The sequence below is a fragment of the Podarcis erhardii genome, assembly GCF_964252035.2.
Source record: "Podarcis erhardii genome assembly, chromosome: 8".
NCBI classification, from domain to species: domain Eukaryota; kingdom Metazoa; phylum Chordata; class Lepidosauria; order Squamata; family Lacertidae; genus Podarcis; species Podarcis erhardii.
Genome location: NC_138499.1, coordinates 51021181 through 51042286, shown reverse-complemented (window position 1 = coordinate 51042286; position 21106 = coordinate 51021181). Strand labels below are relative to the sequence as shown.

General features: G+C 43.0%; 1 protein-coding gene across 1 annotated transcript; it reads left to right on the top strand.

Moving 5' to 3' along the window:
• Positions 1-10713: 10713 nt before the first annotated feature.
• LOC309348400 (uncharacterized protein) lies at positions 10714-20189 on the top strand. The gene is made up of 7 exons (XM_081873547.1): positions 10714-10917; positions 11516-11658; positions 15182-15268; positions 17847-17937; positions 18783-18951; positions 19209-19306; positions 19889-20189. Exons 1-7 carry the CDS (start codon positions 10840-10842, stop codon positions 20057-20059), a joined length of 837 nt encoding a protein of 278 aa, XP_081729673.1. The 5' UTR covers positions 10714-10839; the 3' UTR covers positions 20060-20189.
• The last annotated feature ends 917 nt before the right edge of the window (positions 20190-21106 follow it).

Sequence of the window (21106 nt, the reverse complement as noted above, 5' to 3'; positions counted from 1 at the left end):
GCTGCCCCGCTGCGTCCCCGCTCCGACTTTCCTCGTCCGTCTGGCTCCCGCGTCCTCTTTCCTCGCTCGGGGAGGCGAGAGAGGCGCTGACGGCAGAGGCGCCGCCTCCTTGGGCGAGAGTGACGGCGCTTTGCACCCATCCAGGAGCGGCAGCCTCCTCGCCACGCAAAGCCCGCTCGCTGGCTGCTAATTTTAGGACGCCGTTCAGACTGCTTGTGGCAGCAGCCGCAAAGGCTGGGCCCTTGAGCAGAGGACGAATCATGGGCTCGGGGGTGTGTGTGTGTGTGTGTGTTTTTGTGTGTGAGAAATAGGATGTGGCTCACAGGAAGTTCCTCGCTTCTTTCAGGCAGCCGCCCGCCTCAGTTTAAGATCTGGTCTCACCCTCACCTCTTCCTCTCTGAAGTTGCTTCTGACTGCAGAGCACTTTGTCATTGTTGCTATACAGGGTCGTTCAGCTTGCCAACCCCCGGCGCTGTTCCCATCGCTTTATCCCCCGAGAAATGCCCTTTCCCACCCCATGTAATTATGGAGCTTGCCAACCGCATTTCTGCAGAAATATCCATGCCTCCCCCCTCCTGCACACAAACCACCCCCACGGAAAGGTCCTACATCTTCCTCTTCCCACGCATTGCATCTGTTAACATACTTCTCACCTTCCGCCCAGTCAGGGCTGGACCAAGACAAAATTGCGCCGTTCTGAGGTGAACCACAAAATGGTGCTCCCTCGTCTCCAGGGAAGGAGGAGAGAGTTAAAATCTAGGAGCAAGCAGTGAGTTAAGATCTACATCCTTGCCTTATGGGTGGCCCTACACCCAGTTAGGAAGCCACAATTTCCTCCTGTTCTGCAGAACCCTTAATGCCTCTGCTTTCATCTCCACCCCATTCCCATGCCTCCTACTCACTTTGTCAAGGCTGTACATTTTGTAGGTTTAAAAACAGATGTACATAAATGCACAAAGGATCAGGTTCTTCATGTACCTGTTATGGCGCATTTGGCTGCAGAAATTGGATATGTTACATAAATAGATCAGAACCCGAAAATATGAACCAATGATGTGGTCAGTTCCTAGCTTAACATTACATTTGTTCCTAAATTATGAGAATGTTGCATCTTAACCTGCACCTTATATTTCCAGGCTGTGAAAGTTTTGTGGGAGTTTACAATTTTAGTATATAAACTTAGAAAATAATACACACATTTGTATTTATTGTATCACTAAGCAATATAATCTCATATCTGTGGACAATAAAATGCTACACACACACACATATTGCATAATGCTTAAAATATGCTCACAGTTTTTCAAAATACCTATTTGTTGCATTTATATATCACCTTTCTGTCAAGTCCCTCCAAGCAGTTTATAATTTTAAAATACTAAAATATATTATATGTAAAGTTAGCCCTAGGTGGGGAGAGGGAAGTCTGATTGGAGAAGGTCTTAGTGTTGTCTTAACTTGCCTTGGCCACTCCCTTCTTCCTTCTCACGGGGTAGATTACTGTTGGAGTAACTGGACATGAGAAGGGTTTCATTTCCTTCAAAAGTGTAAATCACTCCATGGATGAGCTAATTGCAGGTGCATGGCCAGCCAAGCCAGCTGCTATGGTAATGGCCCAGTGCCCCTACTATAACTGTGATACAGTAGATGCATGTCAACTCAGTAGTGTCCATTAATCAATTAGCCAGTCAGTGTTACTTGTCAAGTGTAACATATTGAATTGCTGAACTTATTTAGAGCAACAGAGATACTTTGTACTTTTATGTATCTGTCTATATCCATATCTGCCTACAACCTACAAGTCATCCGTGTGGTGACTGGTACAGGGAGCAACTTCTAGTAAATGGGTGTCTCACCTGCCTGAAATTCCCAACAATTATGACGTTTGGCCTTATGGGTGGGGAGGGAACAGTCTGACTGGACTAAGCCCCGATATTATATTTTCCTCCCTGTGATGGGTTCATCCAAGATAGATACTACCTGCTATTTTCTGCAAATGCTACTACAGAATGTTAAAGAACCCCCTCCTGCGAAATTCTGCAAATAGGCTTTGGCATGTTTCCTGTGCAGGAACTAAAAGTCAGACACTCATTAAGAATTCACTGTATAGTTAATGGGTAGTACAGTGGCATACATGTCTACTCAGAAGTAAGTCTCTTTGCACTCTTTTAGGATGGCAGCTTAGACTTTGCTTTAGGGGGGAAGGGTTCTTGTGCCAGTAAGAGCTGTATGACAGCCAGATAGTTATCAGGCTAGGATTTTCTATTGTGGAAATACAATTATGGGAAAATTTTCACCATGACTGTGCTCTCTCTTAATTTTGTGTTATGCTATGTCCCACATGGCAGTCATTTTTTAACCAGTGCCCACAGCACTCTTAAAATTTGAAATGTGCTCACTGGCCCCAAAAGTGGTGATCCCTGAGTTACAGGGTTCTAGCAACCAAAGTATATTGTAACTTGTTCATACCTACTACATGAAAGGCACGAACAGACGTACTTGGGACAGAAAATGTAGAACACAGGTGTGAATGGAAACCAGAATGCAGATCCTAAAACACTAGTGTAATGGTATTCCAATATTCAGGAGCCTCCACAAACTGTACCCTGTGAAGCCTTTATAATCAGTTTTCAAGTACAGTGGCACATACTATGATCACAGTAGTAGTCTTTTGAAAGAATATAACAGTAGGGGAGGAATTTAAGTAATATTATTTAAAAGATTATGGATTTTATGAAAATCATCCTGGATAGTATTGTAATGCAACCGTGTGCGTGTGTGTGCATGTGTGTGTCACTCTTTCTGTCTGTATGCAATATCTAGTGAAAGTTTAATTAAACATTGGAACACGAACTATAATTCCAAACACACTTTATAAAAAATTATGCAAATGTGAAAAATAGAAATTTAACACTCTTCTGGCTTTTAAAAATATCTGTTGTTGTTTGGTTATGAGCATTATTTTCCAGCACATTTCCCACATATTGATTTGGTATTCAGCTTTATGTTCCAGCTGCAGCTAACATATTTTTCCACCCTGATTTTTCTTGCTAGGGCATGCTTTGGAGACATTCTGTGTGGAGCCGGAATTATGCATAATGAAACCTTACTCACTGGAACATGAAGGCTGGTTTGTAGAAACCTGCTTCCACTTTATTCATAGTGCAGAAGTGGCAGGATCAGCTTCTGAATAATAATGCAAATATTGATTCATTATGGTATGATGAATCACAGACAGTTTGGGGACTCTTTAAAACTACTATTGACAGTTTTATTTTCAAAGTACCAACATACAAAAAAAAAGGGGGTGGGGGATTTACAGTGCAGTCCTAAACATGCCTGCTTAGAAGTAAGTGCTATTGAATTCAATTGGGCTTTCTACCTCCTGACTGGCGTTTCTGTGCGCTGCTCTGGTTTGCCATAAGTGGCTTAGTCATGCTGGCCACATGACCTGGAAAAACTGTCTATGGACAAACGTCAGCTCCCTCAGCCAGTAAAGCGAGATGAGCACCACAACCCCAGAGTTGTTCGTGACTGGACTTAACGGTCAGGGGTCCTTTAGCTTTACCTCCTGACTTGCACAACAGAACAGACAGAACAGGGAGCCTGTATGTAGCAATAAAGCTGAGACTGTTAACAATCCTATCTTTATTTTTCTTTTTTGAAAAAATATGCATCTCATTTGCATTATGTTTTAATTGTGTGTGCACGCCAAACCTGCTACTTGCCACCATGTCTACTAGACTGGTAAGGGCTGCGAGGAAGTCATGGGGGCATGGCCAATCAGTTCAGAGGGGTGTATCCAGTTGCTCCCATTTTTTTCTGCCCAACATCTTCCCTTATAAAGATACTGTGGACACTTAAGCATTGCAGCTATACAAACACTTAGCACTGAACTGGATTGTACACTCTTTGGGTTAGAATTTCTTATTTTAATTATGTACACGGCCATCTACATTGATGGCGGTATATAAATAATAAACAGCCAATATTTGTCAGTTTTATTATTTAAGAGCACCCTGGTTTCACTGAACAACAGTGAATACCTGTGCAAATATAAGCCTTAGTTCTTGAAATTACATGCTGCAAAGTTATATTGAAAGTATATTAAAATGTCCCAGGGGAGGGAAACAGTGTTGCTCCAGATGTCCCTGGACTCCCATCAGCCCCAGCCATTATGGCCAGTGGTCCTGGATGGTGGGAGCTGGGAGTGCAGTAACTGCCACGTTTCCAATTCTTGCTGTAAATAAGGATTAAGAATTTCAAAAGGATTCTGGCGAAAGAACCATAGCTCAATGGAACAGTGATAATAACAGAGCTGTATTTTTATCCCAGTCCCTCCAACTCCTTAGTTTAGAATCATAGAATCATAGAGTTGGAAGAGACCACAAGGGCCATCGAGTCCAACCCCCTGCCAAGCAGGAAACACCATCAGAGCACTCCTGACATATGGTTGTCAAGCCTCTGCTTAAAGACCTCCAAAGAAGGAGACTCCACCACACTCCTTGGCAGCAAATTCCACTGTCGAACAGCTCTTACTGTCAGGAAGTTCTTCCTAATGTTTAGGTGGAATCTTTTTTCTTGTAGTTTGGAACCATTGCACCGTGTCCGCTTCTCTGGAGCAGCAGAAAACAACCTTTCTCCCTCCTCTATGTGACATCCTTTTATATATTTGAACATGGCTATCATATCACCCCTTAACCTCCTCTTCTCCAGGCTAAACATGCCCAGCTCCCTTAGCCGTTCTTCATAAGGCATCGTTTCCAGGCCTTTGACCATTTTGGTTGCCCTCCTCTGGACACGTTCCAGTTTGTTAGTGTCCTTCTTGAACTGTGGTGCCCAGAACTGGACACAGTACTCCAGGTGAGGTCTGACCAGAGCAGAATACAGTGGCACTATTACTTCCCTTGATCTAGATGCAATACTCCTATTGATGCAGCCCAGCATTGCATTGGCTTTTTTAGCTGCCGCGTCACACTGTTGGCTCATGTCAAGTTTGTGGTCAACCAAGACTCCTAGATCCTTTTCACATGTACTGCTCTCCCTATTAAAATTCATCTTGTTTGTTTTGGCCCAGTTCTCTAATCTGTCAAGGTCGTTTTGAAGTGTGATCCTGTCCTCTGGGGTGTTAGCCACCCCTCCCAGTTTGGTGTCATCTGCAAATTTGATCAGGATGCCCTTGAGTCCATCATCTAAGTCGTTGATAAAGATGTTGAAAAAGACAGAACCCTGTGGCACCCCACTAGTCACTCTTCTCCAGGATGAAGAGGAACCATTGATGAGCACCCTTTGGGTTCGGTCAGTCAGCCAGTTACAAATCCACTGAGTGGTAGCATAGTCAAGACCACATTTTACCAGCTTCTTTACAAGAATATCATGGGGCACCTTGTCAAATGCCTTGCTAAAATCAAGGTAGGCTACATCCACTGCGTTCCCTTCATCTACCAGGCTTGTAATTCTGTCAAAAAACGAGATCAGGTTAGTCTGACATGACTTATTTTTCAGAAATCCATGCTGACTATTGGTGATCACAGCATTCCTTTCTAGGTGCTCACAGACTGTTTGCTTAATGATCTGCTCCAGAATCTTCCCTAGTATTGATGTCAGATTGACTGGGCGGTAATTATTTGGGTCCTCTCTTTTCCCCTTTTTGAAAATAGGGACAACATTTGCCCTCCTCCAGTCTGCCGGGACTTCGCCTGTTCTCCAGGAATTCTTGAAGATGACTGCCAGTGGTTCTGAGATCACATCTGCCAGTTCTTTTAATACTCTTGGATGCAGTTCATCTGGCCCTGGAGACTTGAATACATCTAAACTAGCCAAGTATTCTTGTACTATCTCCTTAGTTATTCTGGGCTGTGTTTCCTCTGCTGAATCATTTGCTCCAAATTCTTCAGGTCGGGCATTGTTTTCTTTATCGGAGAAGACTGAGGCAAAGAAGGCATTGAGGAGTTGAGCCCTTTCTGTGTCCCCTGTTTGCATTACACCATCTTCTCCTCTGAGTGACCCCACTGTTTCTTTGTTCTTCCTTTTGCTACGAACATACCCATAAAAGCCATTTTTGTTGCTTTTAACCTCTCTAGCAAGCCTGAGTTCATTCTGTGCTTTAGCTTTTCTGACTTTGTGTCTACACGTGCTGGCTATTTGTTTGAATTCCTCTTTGGTGGTTTTCCCCCTTTTCCATTTTTTGTACACATCCTTTTTTAATCTTAACTCAGTTAAAAGTTCTTTAGATAGCCACCCTGACTTCTTTAGGCACCTTCCATGTTTCCGTCTCATTGGTATTGCCTGAAGTTGTGCTTTTACTATCTCCCTCTTAACAAACTCCCAGCCATCATGAACTCCCTTTCCTTTTAGTATTACTGTCCATGGGATCTCACCCAGCACTTCCCTAAGTTTTATAAAGTCGGCTTTCCTAAAGTCAATAAATTGAGTCCTAGTATGCTTGGCTGCTCCTTTCCGCTGTATAGTAAACTTCAGAAGAGCATGATCACTCGCGTCTAATGATCCTTCCACTTCTACCCCACTAACCAGGTCATCAACATTGGTTAGGACCAGATCTAAAATGGCTGTTCCTCTTGTTGATTCTCCCACTTTCTGGACAATGAAGTTGTCTGCAAGGCCAGTGAGGAATCTGTTTGACCTTATGCTCTTGGCTGAGTTTGACATCCAGCAAATATCCGGGTAATTGAAGTCCCCCATTACTACTATCTCCCTTCCTTTTGCATGCTTGGCCATCTGTTCCAGGAACTCCTTAGTTTAGTTTACTGTGAATGACAGGTGGTTCCTAGCTGTTGAACCGTGCTCTAATATACCTTTCATAACCCCAGGAAGTCGATATTTCATAACCACAGACTTTCATAACTTGACTTCTCGGTGCTGTTAACTAAAAATAGCCTCTGGCTGATGAGACTGAAATCCTTTTGATCACCAAGTGTCATTATGTTTTAAAAAGTCATGTAGCCTCTGTAAAAGTTGCAGTTCACTCAGGTCTCTGCAGTTTCTATCTTCTGTAGAATGAATGTGCAATGTTTCTATATCCTGATTTAATTTAGAGAAATGCAATGAAATAAAAAATTACTCTGCCTCTGAAGGACCAAAATCCAACAGCACAATCTTTCATGTCTAAAAGGTAAAGGTACCCCTGACCGTTAGGTCCAGTCGCAAATGACTCTGGGGTTGCGGCACTCATCTCGCTTTACTGTCCGAGGGAGCTGGCGTTTGTCTGCAGACAGCTTCCAGGTCATGTGGCCAGCATGACTAAGCCGCTTCTGGCAAACCAGAGCAGCGCACGGAAATGCCTTTTACCTACCCACTGGAGTGGTACCTATTTATCTACTTGCACTTTGACGTGCTTTCGAACTGCTAGGTGGGCAGAAGCAGGGATCGAACAACAGGAGCTCACCCCATCGTGGGGATTCGAATTTGCATGCAAAAGGTCCTAGCTGAAATGCCAAGTGTCTCCAGATAGGGCTGAGAAAAACTGAAACCCTGTGGATCTGTTGCCAGTCAGTGTTAACAGTAGTGAGCTAGATATACCAATGATATGACTTACTAGAGGGCAGCTTCCTATGTTCCTTTAACAGAAAGATCTACAGTGAGGAGTCCCTTCAGCAGTGGGTCAGTTTATCTGCCTATTTACCAGAAGGTTGGTGATTCGAGTCCACCCAGGGATGGCTGTGAGCAAGATTCCTGTATTGCCGGGGGATTGGGTTAGATTACACAGGGTTACTTCCAACTCTACAATTTTATGATTCTATGAATACTACTAAGACTGCAATAATATACACACTTACCTGGGAGTAAGTCACACTTAACAGGACTGTTGGATTAGTCATATTCATATGCCAGTTACTTATTTGCAGGGCTATTTTTCATCTGGAACTAACCAGTACTCAGTTCCGGTGCCATTCTAAGAGAACAAGGGTGAGTTCCAGCACCTCTTTTCCTATAAAAAATAGAACTGCTTCTTTGTTTAATATCCTATTGGTGTTACTTGGAGCCATGTTCATGCAACCATAACCATGATAATGAATTTGTGGAGATGGGAGTAGGATTGTGCCTTTATTACTTGGAAAGTTTGGCATAGACATGGAATTGCTATACTGTATATCTGGAGACTCTGCATTTTGTAGAGTTCCTGATCACACTGCAGAGCCAACATGCCTACGTTTATATGGGGTAGTATTCAACTGAGTTATAGTCAGAGTAGACGCACTGAAATGAATGAACATGACTAAGTTAGGTCCATTAATTTCAATGGCTCTACTCTGTGTAAAACTTAGTTGAATACTACCCAAGCAGATTTGGGGCGGAATTCAATGCAGCACTAAGGAGATAATTCCATCAGCACAAGCATTTCTGTTTGTCTGGTGGAAAAATCTCTACTTCCCCTGCCACATGTTCTCCTGATCCTCCAGAGTGTATTGCCATGGTATGTGATTCTGATTATTCCTTCACATATTCCTATCCAGAAATATGGTCACATGAACTAGAGAGAGTATGCTAGTGCCTAGTGCCCAGAGAGGCTACATAGGACTTTACAAGTTTTTTTTTATTATTATAAAAAAAACAAATAAAATGTCCTTTGAATTAGGTCTCAAAACCAATAGCAAGGCAGTGAAGGCCTTTCAGCACTGGCAATACCTGATCAGCATGATGGTCTAAGTTCAGCTGGTCACACTGCTCTGAACTAGTTGAAGTTTCCAAATAAATTTCCTAGGCAGCCCTATTTATTAGTATGAGAGTAAAATAAAAAACCCAGAGAATCCTGGATGTTTGCAAGATTAATTGTGGCAAGATTATGTTAGCATACAAACTGCAGATGCAGCTAATTTGGGCATCCATTATGATGGCTACAAACACCAGCAATCTGTAACTGAGGCTGTGTGAACATTACCAGTGTAAGACGCAGACTCTGCATTTCTATCACATTTGCACATATGTGTTTCCCAATTGTCCAATGCCTGGTGGGTGGAGAAGGGGTGTGGATGTCTTCGTATGGATTGCATTTTCAAGCATTTTGCCCCAAACCAGGTTTGATTAAAGGGTGTGTGTGTGTGTGTGTGTGTGTGTGAGTGACCTAGTTGCATTTTTAGCCAGCAGTGTGTCTAGAGATGTTTGGGGAGGATAAATTAGTAGTAATTGTAACAAGTAGCCTCATCCCTGTATGCTATAAATATTAGGAATCTTTACATATATTTGATCTTAATAGTGATCTTGTATTGAGACTGTGTTCTGATCTATTTCACTTCCACTGTAATTGCGTTTGTTGTCGTCAATTACAGTAAGCCCACAATTTATGTGGGGGTTAATATTCTGGGGATTGTGCCTAAAGCCAAAATTGTGTACAGTCAAGAGTCAAGACACATTGGTTGCCAAAGTATTTTCCCCAGATGCCTACTCCCCCCCCAAAGGGGGGGGGGCGACGACTAAGTGTGCAAAGCTGAATATGCACAAGTTATATGTGTGTAACTTGTGGGCTTACTGTACTAAATTTTCCAATAGGTCTGCTGGTCTTGTAACTTGAAATTGAAACAAACTTCCCTGTAACCTGTGCAGCTGCCAGCTGGTAAATTAGGAATAATTTTGCTTCAATTGCTAACTGTAACTCTAGATGTAAATCCTACAGAATGGGACTCATGAGGATACAGGCTCATAGCTAAATAGCTTATGGCTGCAATGCTGTAAACATTCATCTAGAAGCAGATGCATTGTGCATCTAAATTTAGCACTGCAGGATTTTATGGCTATCCAGTTTCTTAAGTTTTCGAATAATTAATCTTTTAAAGGCTTAACATAGATTATGATAGGCCAGAGCAGGACACAACCCTTACTTTCCAGTTCCTTTTTGTTCTTGTCTAGTTAATCCAGCAAAAAATAGCCTGGTTTGTTAGGCTTCAAATAAAATGAAAAGTTATTTGTATTTTTATATAAAAGGTTTGCTCACCTAACTTTCAATTAATTCCTTTTGCCAGTAAGTTAAGCAGGTGTCTAAGATTCTCAGACAGTGCAGGATAACTCTCAGATATACTATTTAGCCTTAAAAAATTGGCAATATGAAATTAATTAAACACCCACGACATCAAATTTTTAATATTTTGGCAGTTTCCAGAAGGGAAGCTGTGAGAGTCTTTTGCAGTGAAAACAAAGAGTATTGTGGACCCTTAAAAACTTACAATTTTCCCCATAATAAATGTGTGCCTTTAGAGTTCTACAAAAGCCAATGCTATACTATATTTTGGCAGATTTAAGTTCGTAAGTGTTTGCGTGCATGTTAATTCTCCTATATTCTCAACGAGCTTTGATTACAAAGGAAGTTCCTTTCGAAACCGAATCGCTATCTCTTTGTTACGTTTCAGTGCTGGGCTGGTGACACGGGGTCACTTAGCCAAGTCAGAATCTTGTCACCATGGTAACCCAGAAGCCGAAATTCCGAAGGGGGGCCTGAAACCGCAGTCGCATTTGGATGACCTCATAGAATTCTTCCAACGTAAACAAGTCGGTTTCGCTACCTTTCACCACTTGTGCTTTAGCGGCGTGGGGCCCGCCTATGAGTAGGCAGGGTTTTTATAATATTCATCGGGCGCAGGATACATGGTTTTATCCGTCTGTATCCTTCCGTACTACTTTTACTCATGTAGCGCAGGCGCGACATTGGACAGCTCGTACATGGGGGCCTTTTCTCCCGTTGCAAACTCGTCGCAGATAATAGGCTTTTAAGTTTAAGCCGTTGAACTTGGAAACGCGGCGGCTACGGCCCGCTAAAAAGGAAGGCCCCTCCCCTCCCGCCGTTTCATTGGTTGTATCTTTCGGAGAAGGGCACGTGACCCTCCCCGGATGTTTGGCGTCCACTCCGTGTGGGAGGCTGTAGGAGGGAAGTGGATGGCGCTGCCGTCAGTTCACAAGTGCCTCCAAGTGAGTGACAGAAAGTGGCTCCCCGGGCGGCTTCTGTCAGTGTCTAGAGAGACGCATCCGGTTCACCTGAAGGCGGTGGCAGCTGGGCGGCTCCCGCTGTCTCCCCGCATCTGCTGCCCTTGTTCTAAACACACAGCAGCGCCTCTTGTCCATTGAGGTCCTCTGCAAATTTCCTTCTTACTGCCACACACCGTCCACCCCCTGTTATCTGCAGCGAGAGCCGTTTGGGTTGTGGTAGCTCACTTTCGGAATAATAATAATAATAATTTATTATTTATACGCCGCCCATCTGGCTGAGTTTCCCCAGCCACTCTGGGCGGCTTCCAACAAAACACTAAAATACAATAACCTATTAAACATAGGAATTCCCTCTAAATGTTTTCCTGGTGCCAATTTTAGTTTTCTTTTTGGTGTTGGGCAACAGGCAAAGAACTTTCTATTCTAGGTTAGGTTTTGGAAGTATTTTGATTAAAGGGAGAACATCCTTAAAGAAGGAAAGCTAAAGTAGGATGCTTTACACAGAACTGTTCCATTGCACTAGTTAACTAACTGCATCTGTTCCTAACTTAAGAAACGTTTTTTTCCTTCCCTTTTCTAGCTCCATCAAGAAAATCAGTTGCTGCTTAAAAAGCTGAGGCACGTACGCCTAAAAAATAAGCAGTTGGAATATAATTGGGCACAGTTACAAGAACAACTGCAAGGGCAAAAGAAGTTACTGCCTACTTGTGTCACAAAGAAAGAGTAAGTCTATATCTTTGCTCCTTAGATGTCCATGTTCCCAGCTAAAGGGTTTGGACCCAGCCAGCATAGCCAATGGCCAGGGGTGATAGGATCTATGGTTTGACAAACCCTTGGGCAGGGAGAGCACAGGTTGTAGTTTGCTATGCATCAGGTTTGAAGTAAGGTTGCACTTTGCAGTCTATGAAATCTTTTTAAACACTCTTCAAAACATTTAAATTTGAGTTTTGGGAGTGTTTATACTATGATTCATGAAAAAGTACGTTTCTGGATAGATGGATTTATACTTTTCTCTTGAAGAAGGATAAATATTGAACATTAATTCCTCTTCTTGACTCATTAGATTTTTTGGGATGATTAGACAGATATTGTCTCCCATGCGCAGCCATGCTCTGTAAATTGTGCTGGGTCTTCAAATATCTCATTATATACTTCCACAGACTTCATAGCTTTTTGAGGTACCTAATGCAGACTGCAGCCATGAGATATTATAGGAAAGCTGACTTAAGAAGCAGTAGTTTGAGAATCCATAATTGTTCTTATGGTCATATTTGATGTAGTACTTTAGGTAATATTTGCACAGTTTTTACATTAAAATACTCCTAAAGCAAGTCTGTGTGAGTTGAAGACATTGAACAAGGACTATGTTCACAGTAGTAGTTTATATATAATAATAAAAATATGGGGCAAATAAATTTGCCATTGAATGAATTACTTATTCATTGTCTGAAAATGTGATATATTAATGCTTTTTAAGAGGTGGAAATATTATTATTTCGGGGGGGGATTCTGTCTGAGCAAAAAACCCCAACCCATTTCACCAAATGTAAATCTTGACTGTCCAGCTGAAAAAAATTAATGAACATATATATTCAGTTCCCCCCATACATTTATATCCCATCTTTTTCCAGTCATACCCCAAAGCAGCGTACAGTGTACAAAGCAGTGTAGATATGGATATGGATATGCTCGTACCCCTTCCAATCTGCGCCTCATCCCGAGGGACGAGGGTAGGGTGAGCAAGGATTACTCACCTCCGTCACTGGTGCTGTGCATTGCCAGGTCTATAGGCAACAAAACCGCCACCCTGCGAGATTTCTTTATCTCGCAGGGGGTCGACCTGGCTTGTGTGACAGAGACCTGGGTGCGCAAAGGGGCAACAGTTACCTTACGAGAGATGGCGCCCCCAGGTTTCTCCGTCCTCCACCAGTCCCGGACTGTGGGCCGGGGGGGAGGGGTCCTTTCAGGGCTCTACCATCGCCATCGATCCCTGGCATTGAATGTGTTGGCCTAGTGTGGGGCTCCGAGGAGAGCTTGGCTGTCTGGCTGGTGTACCGGCCACCTAGCGCACCAGCAGCCACCTTGTTAGGCCTTGACTGTCCTCGGGTCCAGTATTGGACCACTTCGACCAGATATCCCCAGCCGATGTGGACAGACTCCTCTGAGATGGAAAGCCCACCACCTGTCCTCTCGACCCGTGCCCATCTTGGCTGATTAGAGCATGTCCAGACGAGGTGCGGGCCCTCCTGGGGGATATCATCAATTTGTCCCTTGGCACGGGGACATTCCCAGGGGAACTGAAGGAGGCAGTGGTGCGCCCGCTCTTAAAGAAAACATCATTAGATCCTTTAGATCTATCCAATTACTGCCCGGTTTTGAATCTTCCGTTCCTGGGTAAGGTGATTGAGAGAGCAGTTGCTGAACAACTTGGTGGGTTTCTGGATGAAACATCGGCTCTGGATCCATTCCAGTCCGGCTTCCGCGCTGGTCATGGGACCGAGATGGCTCTGGTTGCCCTAACATGATCTTCGTAGACAGCTGGATCGAGGTGGGTCGGGGCTGCTGATTCTTCTAGATCTGTCGGCAGCTTTCGACATGGTCGATCACGAACTTCTGGACCACCGGCTTGCCGACGTGGGGATCCAGGGCACAGTCCTTCAATGGCTGCGCTCGTTTCTCTCTGGTTGGGGACAGAGGGTGGCGCTTGGGGGGGAATTGTCATCGTGCCACTCCTTGGTGTGTGGAGTACGTCAGGGTGCGATACTCTCCCCAATGCTTTTCAACATCTTTATGCGCCCCCTCAGCCAGCTTGTCCGGAGTTTTGGGCTGGGTTGCCATCAGTATGCCGATGACACCCAACTCTATCTGTTGATGGATGGCCATCCTGACTCGGCCCCAGACACACTGACCAGATGTTTGGAAGCTGTGGCTGGATGGTTACGTGGGAGCCGGTTGAAGCTAAATCCTTTGAAGACAGAGGTCCTGTGGCTGGGACGGGACGATATGGGATTGGGGGGGCAACTCCCATCTCTTGCGGGGGCGCAATTAGTGCCAGCACTGTCCGTTAAGAGTTTGGGTGTAATCTTCGATACCTCCCTTTCCATGGAGGCGCAGATTGCAGCTATAACAAAGGCGGCATTTTTCCATCTCTGCCAAGCTAAGCAGTTGGCTCCTTACCTCTCTCGCCCTGACCTAGCCACTGTGATCCACGCGATGGTCACCTCCAGACTGGATTATTGTAACTTGCTCTACGTGGGGCTGCCCTTGAGACTGACCCAGAAACTCCAGCGGGTGCAGAATGCTGCAGCGAGACTCCTTACGGGGTCTTCGCTGCGAGATCACATTCACCCGGTGCTATACCAGCTGCACTGGCTCCCAGTGGAGTACAGGATCAGGTTTAAGGTGCTGGTTTTAACCTTTAAAGCCCTATACGGATTAGGACCCTCGTACCTAAGGGACCGCCTCTCCTGGTATGCCCCACAGAGAAACTTACGGTCTTCAAATAAAAACATCTTGAAGGTCCCAGGCCACAGAGAAGTTAGGCTGGCCTCAACTAGAGCCAGGGCTTTTTCGGCTGTGGCTCTGACCTGGTGGAACACTCTCTCACAAGAGACTAGGGCCCTGTGGGACTTGACATCTTTCCGCAGGGCCTGCAAGACAGAGCTGTTCCGCCAGGCCTTTGGCCAGGGCACAGCCTCACTCCCTCCCTTGGCAATCTTCGCAGAGCTCTGGCCCAATGGTGGCCAGTGGCTTGAATTTAATTAATTTTATAATGAATGATTTTAGAGTGTTGTTTGTGCTGTACTTTTGTACTGTTTTATTGTTGTTAGCCGCCCTGAGCCCGGCTTCGGCTGGGGAGGGCGGGATATAAATAAAATTATTATTATTATTATTATTATTATTATTCCTAGGGTATCTCCTATACAGGTACTTGCCAGACCTAGACCTGCTTAGCCTAAGCAAACTGATAGCCTTCATACCATGTTCTGATGTGCATGTGCCTTTAGACCATGTGACCATGTTCTATGATAAAGGATAATGTACTTTTTTGAACTTCTGTTATCTCACTGCTGTTTTTCCTAATATATCCAGATGATAAAAATCAAAATACAAGTATGTAGCTTTTGAGGCCACAGATTATTTTTCTCATTAACGTTTTTAATTGCTTCAGAATATACTATTAAGAAAGAGAAAAATGCTCATGCTTGGGAAAGAGATTTTAAGTTATCATATTTGTTTAACTTAGTGTGCCAGTTCAAACAGAAATCCACTTACCCCTTAAAGATGATGGGTTTTATCGTAAGGAACGTGAAGGAGTAAAGGAAAATGCTAGGTAAGTTGTGCAAGTATAGTTAGATGTATCTCTGCTATGAATCTGATTCTTTGCATATTTACTTAAAACATTAGTCCACTTGTGGTCATGGAGATGTATTTCCTGTTAAGTGTGAATAGTATTGCAGCAGAGGATAAAGAAAAATGATTCCTTCTCATTTTTTTAAAATGAGCTTCTATTTTGGCATGTTACATTTTTGTCAGTGGATTCATCCAATTTACTGCTGTGTGAGTTACATTATTTTCTCATAATGAACAGTTAGTATCAGCTAGCAAATCTTGCTTTTGTCAGCTAGGCCATTCTAAAATTGTGTCACCAAGTCCTCAGTTACCGTAGATTCTTTTTACTCTAGATCTCACTGGGGACAGTAGGGAATTAGGGTTCCCCTTCCTGCTGCCACTGCTGTTATTGCTATAGTCTTTCTCAGATCTGTAGAGTTGGGCAGGGAGTCCTTTTCTGCTGGTCATGTCTCTAACTTCCCCGTCTCCGCTTCCTTCTGCTCCATTCCCCAGCTGAGTTGTAGTCCTGGAAGTGTGGCCAGTGGTGATAGGCCAAGGGCAGCCCTGAGTTTGTTGGTTCTTTGAGGCCTCTCCCAGTATACTTGCCTTTTTCTCTTTTTTTTACTCACCATTGTCAACCACACCCAGCCACTCTACCTCCGTAAACCTCATCTTTCACATCCTGGATTTCAGTGTTTATTAAATCAAATCAAAACAAAACAAAACAAAACAAAACAAAACAAAACAAAACAAAACAAAACAAAACAAAACAAAACACAATACAATACAACAAAACAAAACATATTGCATGTAGTGAATGCAATCCACCAAGCCCTGCTGCCAGATGCTGCCAGTTCTTTTCAGAGGGGTTTGAACAAGCATTTCTGTATCTTCTCCGAGGATGTGGACAGGCTGCTTGGACGAGTGAAACCAACCACCTGTCTTCTTGATCCTTGTCCATCATGGCTGATAAAAGCAAGCCGGGAAGGGCTGGGCGATGGGCTCTGTGGGGTGGTGAATGCTTGCCTCTGCGAGGGAGCCTTCCCAGACCCGCTGAAAGAGGCGGTCATTAAACTGCTTCTTTAAAAAAACATCTTTAGATCCAGCCAGTATGGCCAACTATCGCCCAGTCTCAAATCTTCCATTCTTGGGCAAGGTGATTGAGCGGGTGGTTGCTGAACAACTCCAAGCACGCCTGGAGGATGCAGACCATTTTGATCACTTCCAATCGGGATTCAGGCCTCACCATGGGACTGAAACTGCCTTGGTCGTGCTGGTCGATGATCTCCAGCGGGCTAGGGACAAAGGTGAGAGCTGTTTCCTAGTTCTGCAGGATCTCTCAGCGGCCTTTGACACCATCGACCATAACATCCTTCTGGACCGTCTAGAGGGGCTGGGAGCTGGGGGCACTGTTACACAGTGGTTCCGCTCCTTTCTCCTGAGCTGTGTCCAGAAAGTGGTGTTGGGGGATGAATATTCAGACCGCTGGGCTCTCACTTGTGGGGTGCCTCAGGGTTCTGTCCTCTCCCCCATGATTTTTAATATCTATATGAAGCCGCTGGGAGAGATCATCAGGGGGTTTGGGCTGGGTGTTCATCAGTATGCAGATGATACCCAGCTCTACCTCTCTTTTAAATCAGAACCAGTGAAGGCAGTGAAGGTCCTGTGTAAGTGTCTGGAGGCAGTTGGAAGATGGATGGTGGCTAACAGATTGAGGTTGAATCCTGACAAGACAGAAGTACTGTTTTTGGGGGACAGGAGGCGGGCGGGTGTGGAAGACTCCCTGGTCCTGAATGGGGTAACTGTGCCCCTGACGGACCAGGTGCACAGCCTGGGAGTCATTTTGGACTCACAGCTGTCCATGGAGGCGCAGGTTAATTCTGTGTCCAGGGCGGCTGTCTACCAGCTCCATCTGGTACGCAGGTTGAGACCCTACCTGCCTGTGGTCTGTCTTGCCAGGGTGGTGCATGCTCTAGTTATCTCCCGCTTGGACTACTGCAATGCGCTCTATGTAGGGCTACCTTTGAAGGTGACCCGGAAACTGCCATTAATCCGGAATGCGGCAGCAGACTAGTGCCTGGGAGTGGCCGCCGGGACCACATAACACCGGTCCTGAGAGATCTGCATTGGCTCCCAGTACGTTTCTGAGCACAATTCAAAGTATTGGTGTTGACCTTTAAAATCCTAAACAGCCTCGGTCCTGTGTACTTGAAGGAGCGTCTCCACCCCCATCGTTCAGCCCGGACACTGAGATCCAGCACTGAGGGCCTTCTGGCGGTTCCCTCATTGTGAGAAGTGAGGTTACAGGGAACCAGACAGAGGGCCTTCTCGGTAGTGGCACCCTTCAGATGTCAAAGAGATAACTACCTGACATTCAGAAGACATCTTAAGCCTGTTCAGGGAAGTTTTTAATGTGTGACATTTTAGTGTATTTTTGGTCTCTGTGGAAGCCGCCCAGAGTGGCTGTGGAAACCCAGCCAGATGGGCGGGGTACAAATAAATAATAATAATAATAATAATAATATCTGTATTAGGAAAATCAGCAGTTTGTTATCATTCTTGTCTGTTTGCCGTTCCAGAGTACTCCAGTTGTATCATAATCTACAGAAAAGGTATAATAAAGAATTAAAAACAAACCAAGGACAATGTGAAACCATTGCAAGACTTTCTGTAAGTTCTGGTCATATGATTTCATGTAAACTCTTACTTTAAAAGAATTCTCAAGATTTAGGGCTTGTCCACACTGGAGTTTACTGTGTGTTTTCAGCTATTTGTGTTTCCATCTAATTTGCATAGTCCTCATGACATTTCCTTCAAACAATGCCAGTCTCAGTGATTCCCTACTGTAAATTAGGTTTTATCTGATATGGGGATAATACAATAAGTAGTGGGGTGTTAGGGGAGGAGTCTTCTTTAGGCTGGCATTTTAATGGCCAGGATTAGTCAAGTGTTGGATAATTAACCATAATTTAATTGGACATTTTGTTTTTATTGTGCCTAACACTATAAGCTCCAAACTCTTGGGAAGCATGGGATAGACATTAGCTTTCAGGATCTGATGTAGCATAGGTGATTTGCATAAAGAAAAAAAATAAGCAAGCAGATATTTTATTTAAAACATGGCTGCATATTTAAGATCCTGTATGGATGAAATACATTGTGTTAGGGTTTGGAGTTGCTTGCATAGTGCATTTATTGGATTGGAGCTGCTTGCACCCCTGCCAATAGATGAGTGTAGCTGACAGCCCTGAAGACGCTTGTAAAAGTTCATATAACTGACACAAAATGAACAATATGCAATGTATGAAATGTTGCAGGCATAGATTGAGTCAATAATATTTCTCATTTCCATCTCATACTTGCATCTTTTGATTTTGATGGGAATCTGACTCCTTTTCTCTCACATTTTTGTTGCTAGTTTCTTATTCCAATAAAGTTTAGTAAAGTGTGCTTCCAAGGATGCTAGATATAGTATTAATTTAAATGCTTATTACAAATACTCTATTTTATCATAGATTAAAATTAATGATATGGAACACCAACTTCACTTAGCAAACCAAAAGATGAAGGAGCTGGAAAATAAAAAGATGTTACCAAAGGACAAAACTGATCCACTACAGAAAAAAAATGGGTCTTACAAATGTGTGTGTAAAAAGAAGGGGAGCTGTTCCTGCAAATATTTAGGTAAACATATACTATGTGATCATGTTTCTTCGGCATGTTATCTCTGAATAAAGTTATTAAAATTATAACTGAAACAGTATCGACAATATTCATGGAGGTTTCCAGCTAGCTGGGTTAAATTCCAATACTTTCTTTGATACATGGTGTTATTAGAAAAGAAAATTGCCTGAAGATGTATAAGCATATTTTTAAAATTATGAATATGTAACTTGATTTTATCTTTTAGTGAGCTCCTAATGGTTTTTATTGTACTATAGACCAACTGCTTTTTGAGATTCAGCGTCTGAAGATGGAAAATGAATCATTATCTAAAGAAAGAAGAATGTTGAGAAATGAGCTTGCCGCATTAGATAAGGTAACTTTATCATTACTTATTGCACTTATATACCACCTTTCTGCCTAAACATCTACGGCGATTTAGTTTTCAAATACTAAAACAAATAAATGTTATAAAATGTAAAGTGGGGGAGAAGGGACAACCCGACTGGACAGGTCTCAGGATAGGGGCAGTCCAACAGTTTAGGTTTAATAAATGAGCAGTTGAGTTCATTTCTTTGAACTCTTTTTCAGAGTACAAAAAACAACACCCCAAACTAACTGAGAAATTAACTAAAAAAATCTGTAATCAAGCCTTCAGTACTTTGATCTTGTCCAGAAGATAAGTCCTCTAATTACTTGTTGAATAGTATTTGGCACACATTGCAGTTCACAAAATCTTCCATTGTTTAGAATCTCGCATCTGTTAGATGTTAAGAGGAGTAATATTCCAAGCATATTAAAATTTGGACTTTTCATTAGCAAATCTTGAGTTCTTGTAAAACTTTTTTTTTTAAAAGATGGTTTGTTTCCTATAAGACTATTTCAGTGATGAATACAAGAATGGACAAACTAGGAGGTAGTACTTAATTAATTAACTGTGTGTGGTATTACTTCTTAGGATTTTTTTGATGAAATAGAAGATCTAAAATATGCACTTCAAGAAGCCATAAAACTTAATACTCAATATGAAAAGTGTTTGAAACAACTAAGTTCAACATATGGAATCACTTTTACATCAACTTTAACAGCTGGTAGCCATCGTGGAACTTTAAATAAATCGTGGAAATAAAATGTTCAACCAAGATTATGAATAAACAGTTTAATATTGACTGTACTTTGTAATATTAACATGCTTATGAGGAAGGTGCTTATTTTGCAATAAAATCATGACTTTGACCAATTTTTAATCCTTTGCATAATGTGTGCAGTGCCTTTATTTCTTTCTGAATGTTTAATAAGTTATTTCTCGGTTTTGGATGTAACACTAAACTTTGGTTTAGCATTATATGAATGTACCTGCATGAACTTTGTTCTTGAAAACCCCGGTCCTCTCTCTTTCTGTAGCATGTGACAGAGGTCAGAAGCATTCAGTTTTAATTTGAACAAACAACAGATCCTCATTATAACCCAGGGTGCATCATTGTGGTTAGTTCAAACAAGCCATGATGAAACTGTTATAATATTATGAATTACATTTATTAGGTGCCTTTTCCCACCACAAGCAACTCAAGGCATTTTTACAAAAACAAAACAAAACAACAAACACTACACAACACATTCATTAAAATTAAGCTGGGGTGGGGGTGGAGAAACAAAAACACAATCCTTGTATGCTCATTAACTATAGTTCTCCCACCAAACTCCCAACAGGCCCAACAATACTTCTGGGGCAAGGTATTTCACAATCTGGGCATGGGCATTCCTGGCCAGTTGCATCTCCACTGCAAGTGAGACATAGAGAATGATATTTTTTCTGGGTCTTAGAGGGCGAGAGGTGGTGGTCCCCAGTATATCCTGCATCTGAGTTGTTTTGGACTTCAAATGCAATCACCAACATTTTGCTTTATGCTTGAAAGGGAATCTAGTAACCAGTACAGGGCAGGAACAAGTACCCATTAATATGCTTGCTGCTGTATTCTGGGCGAAATGTAACTTCTGAAGACTCTTCAAAGGTAGACCTGCTGCAGTGATCCAATATGGAAAGGAGTACTTCCCCATCCAAAACCAGTTGAATCCCTATTCCAGAGTCTGTCTCACAATGAGCAGCTCTTAAATCTTGGTTAGAGTAACCTTCTGTTAAGCCACATCTTGCCACTGCAACAGGCAGCAGATCCAA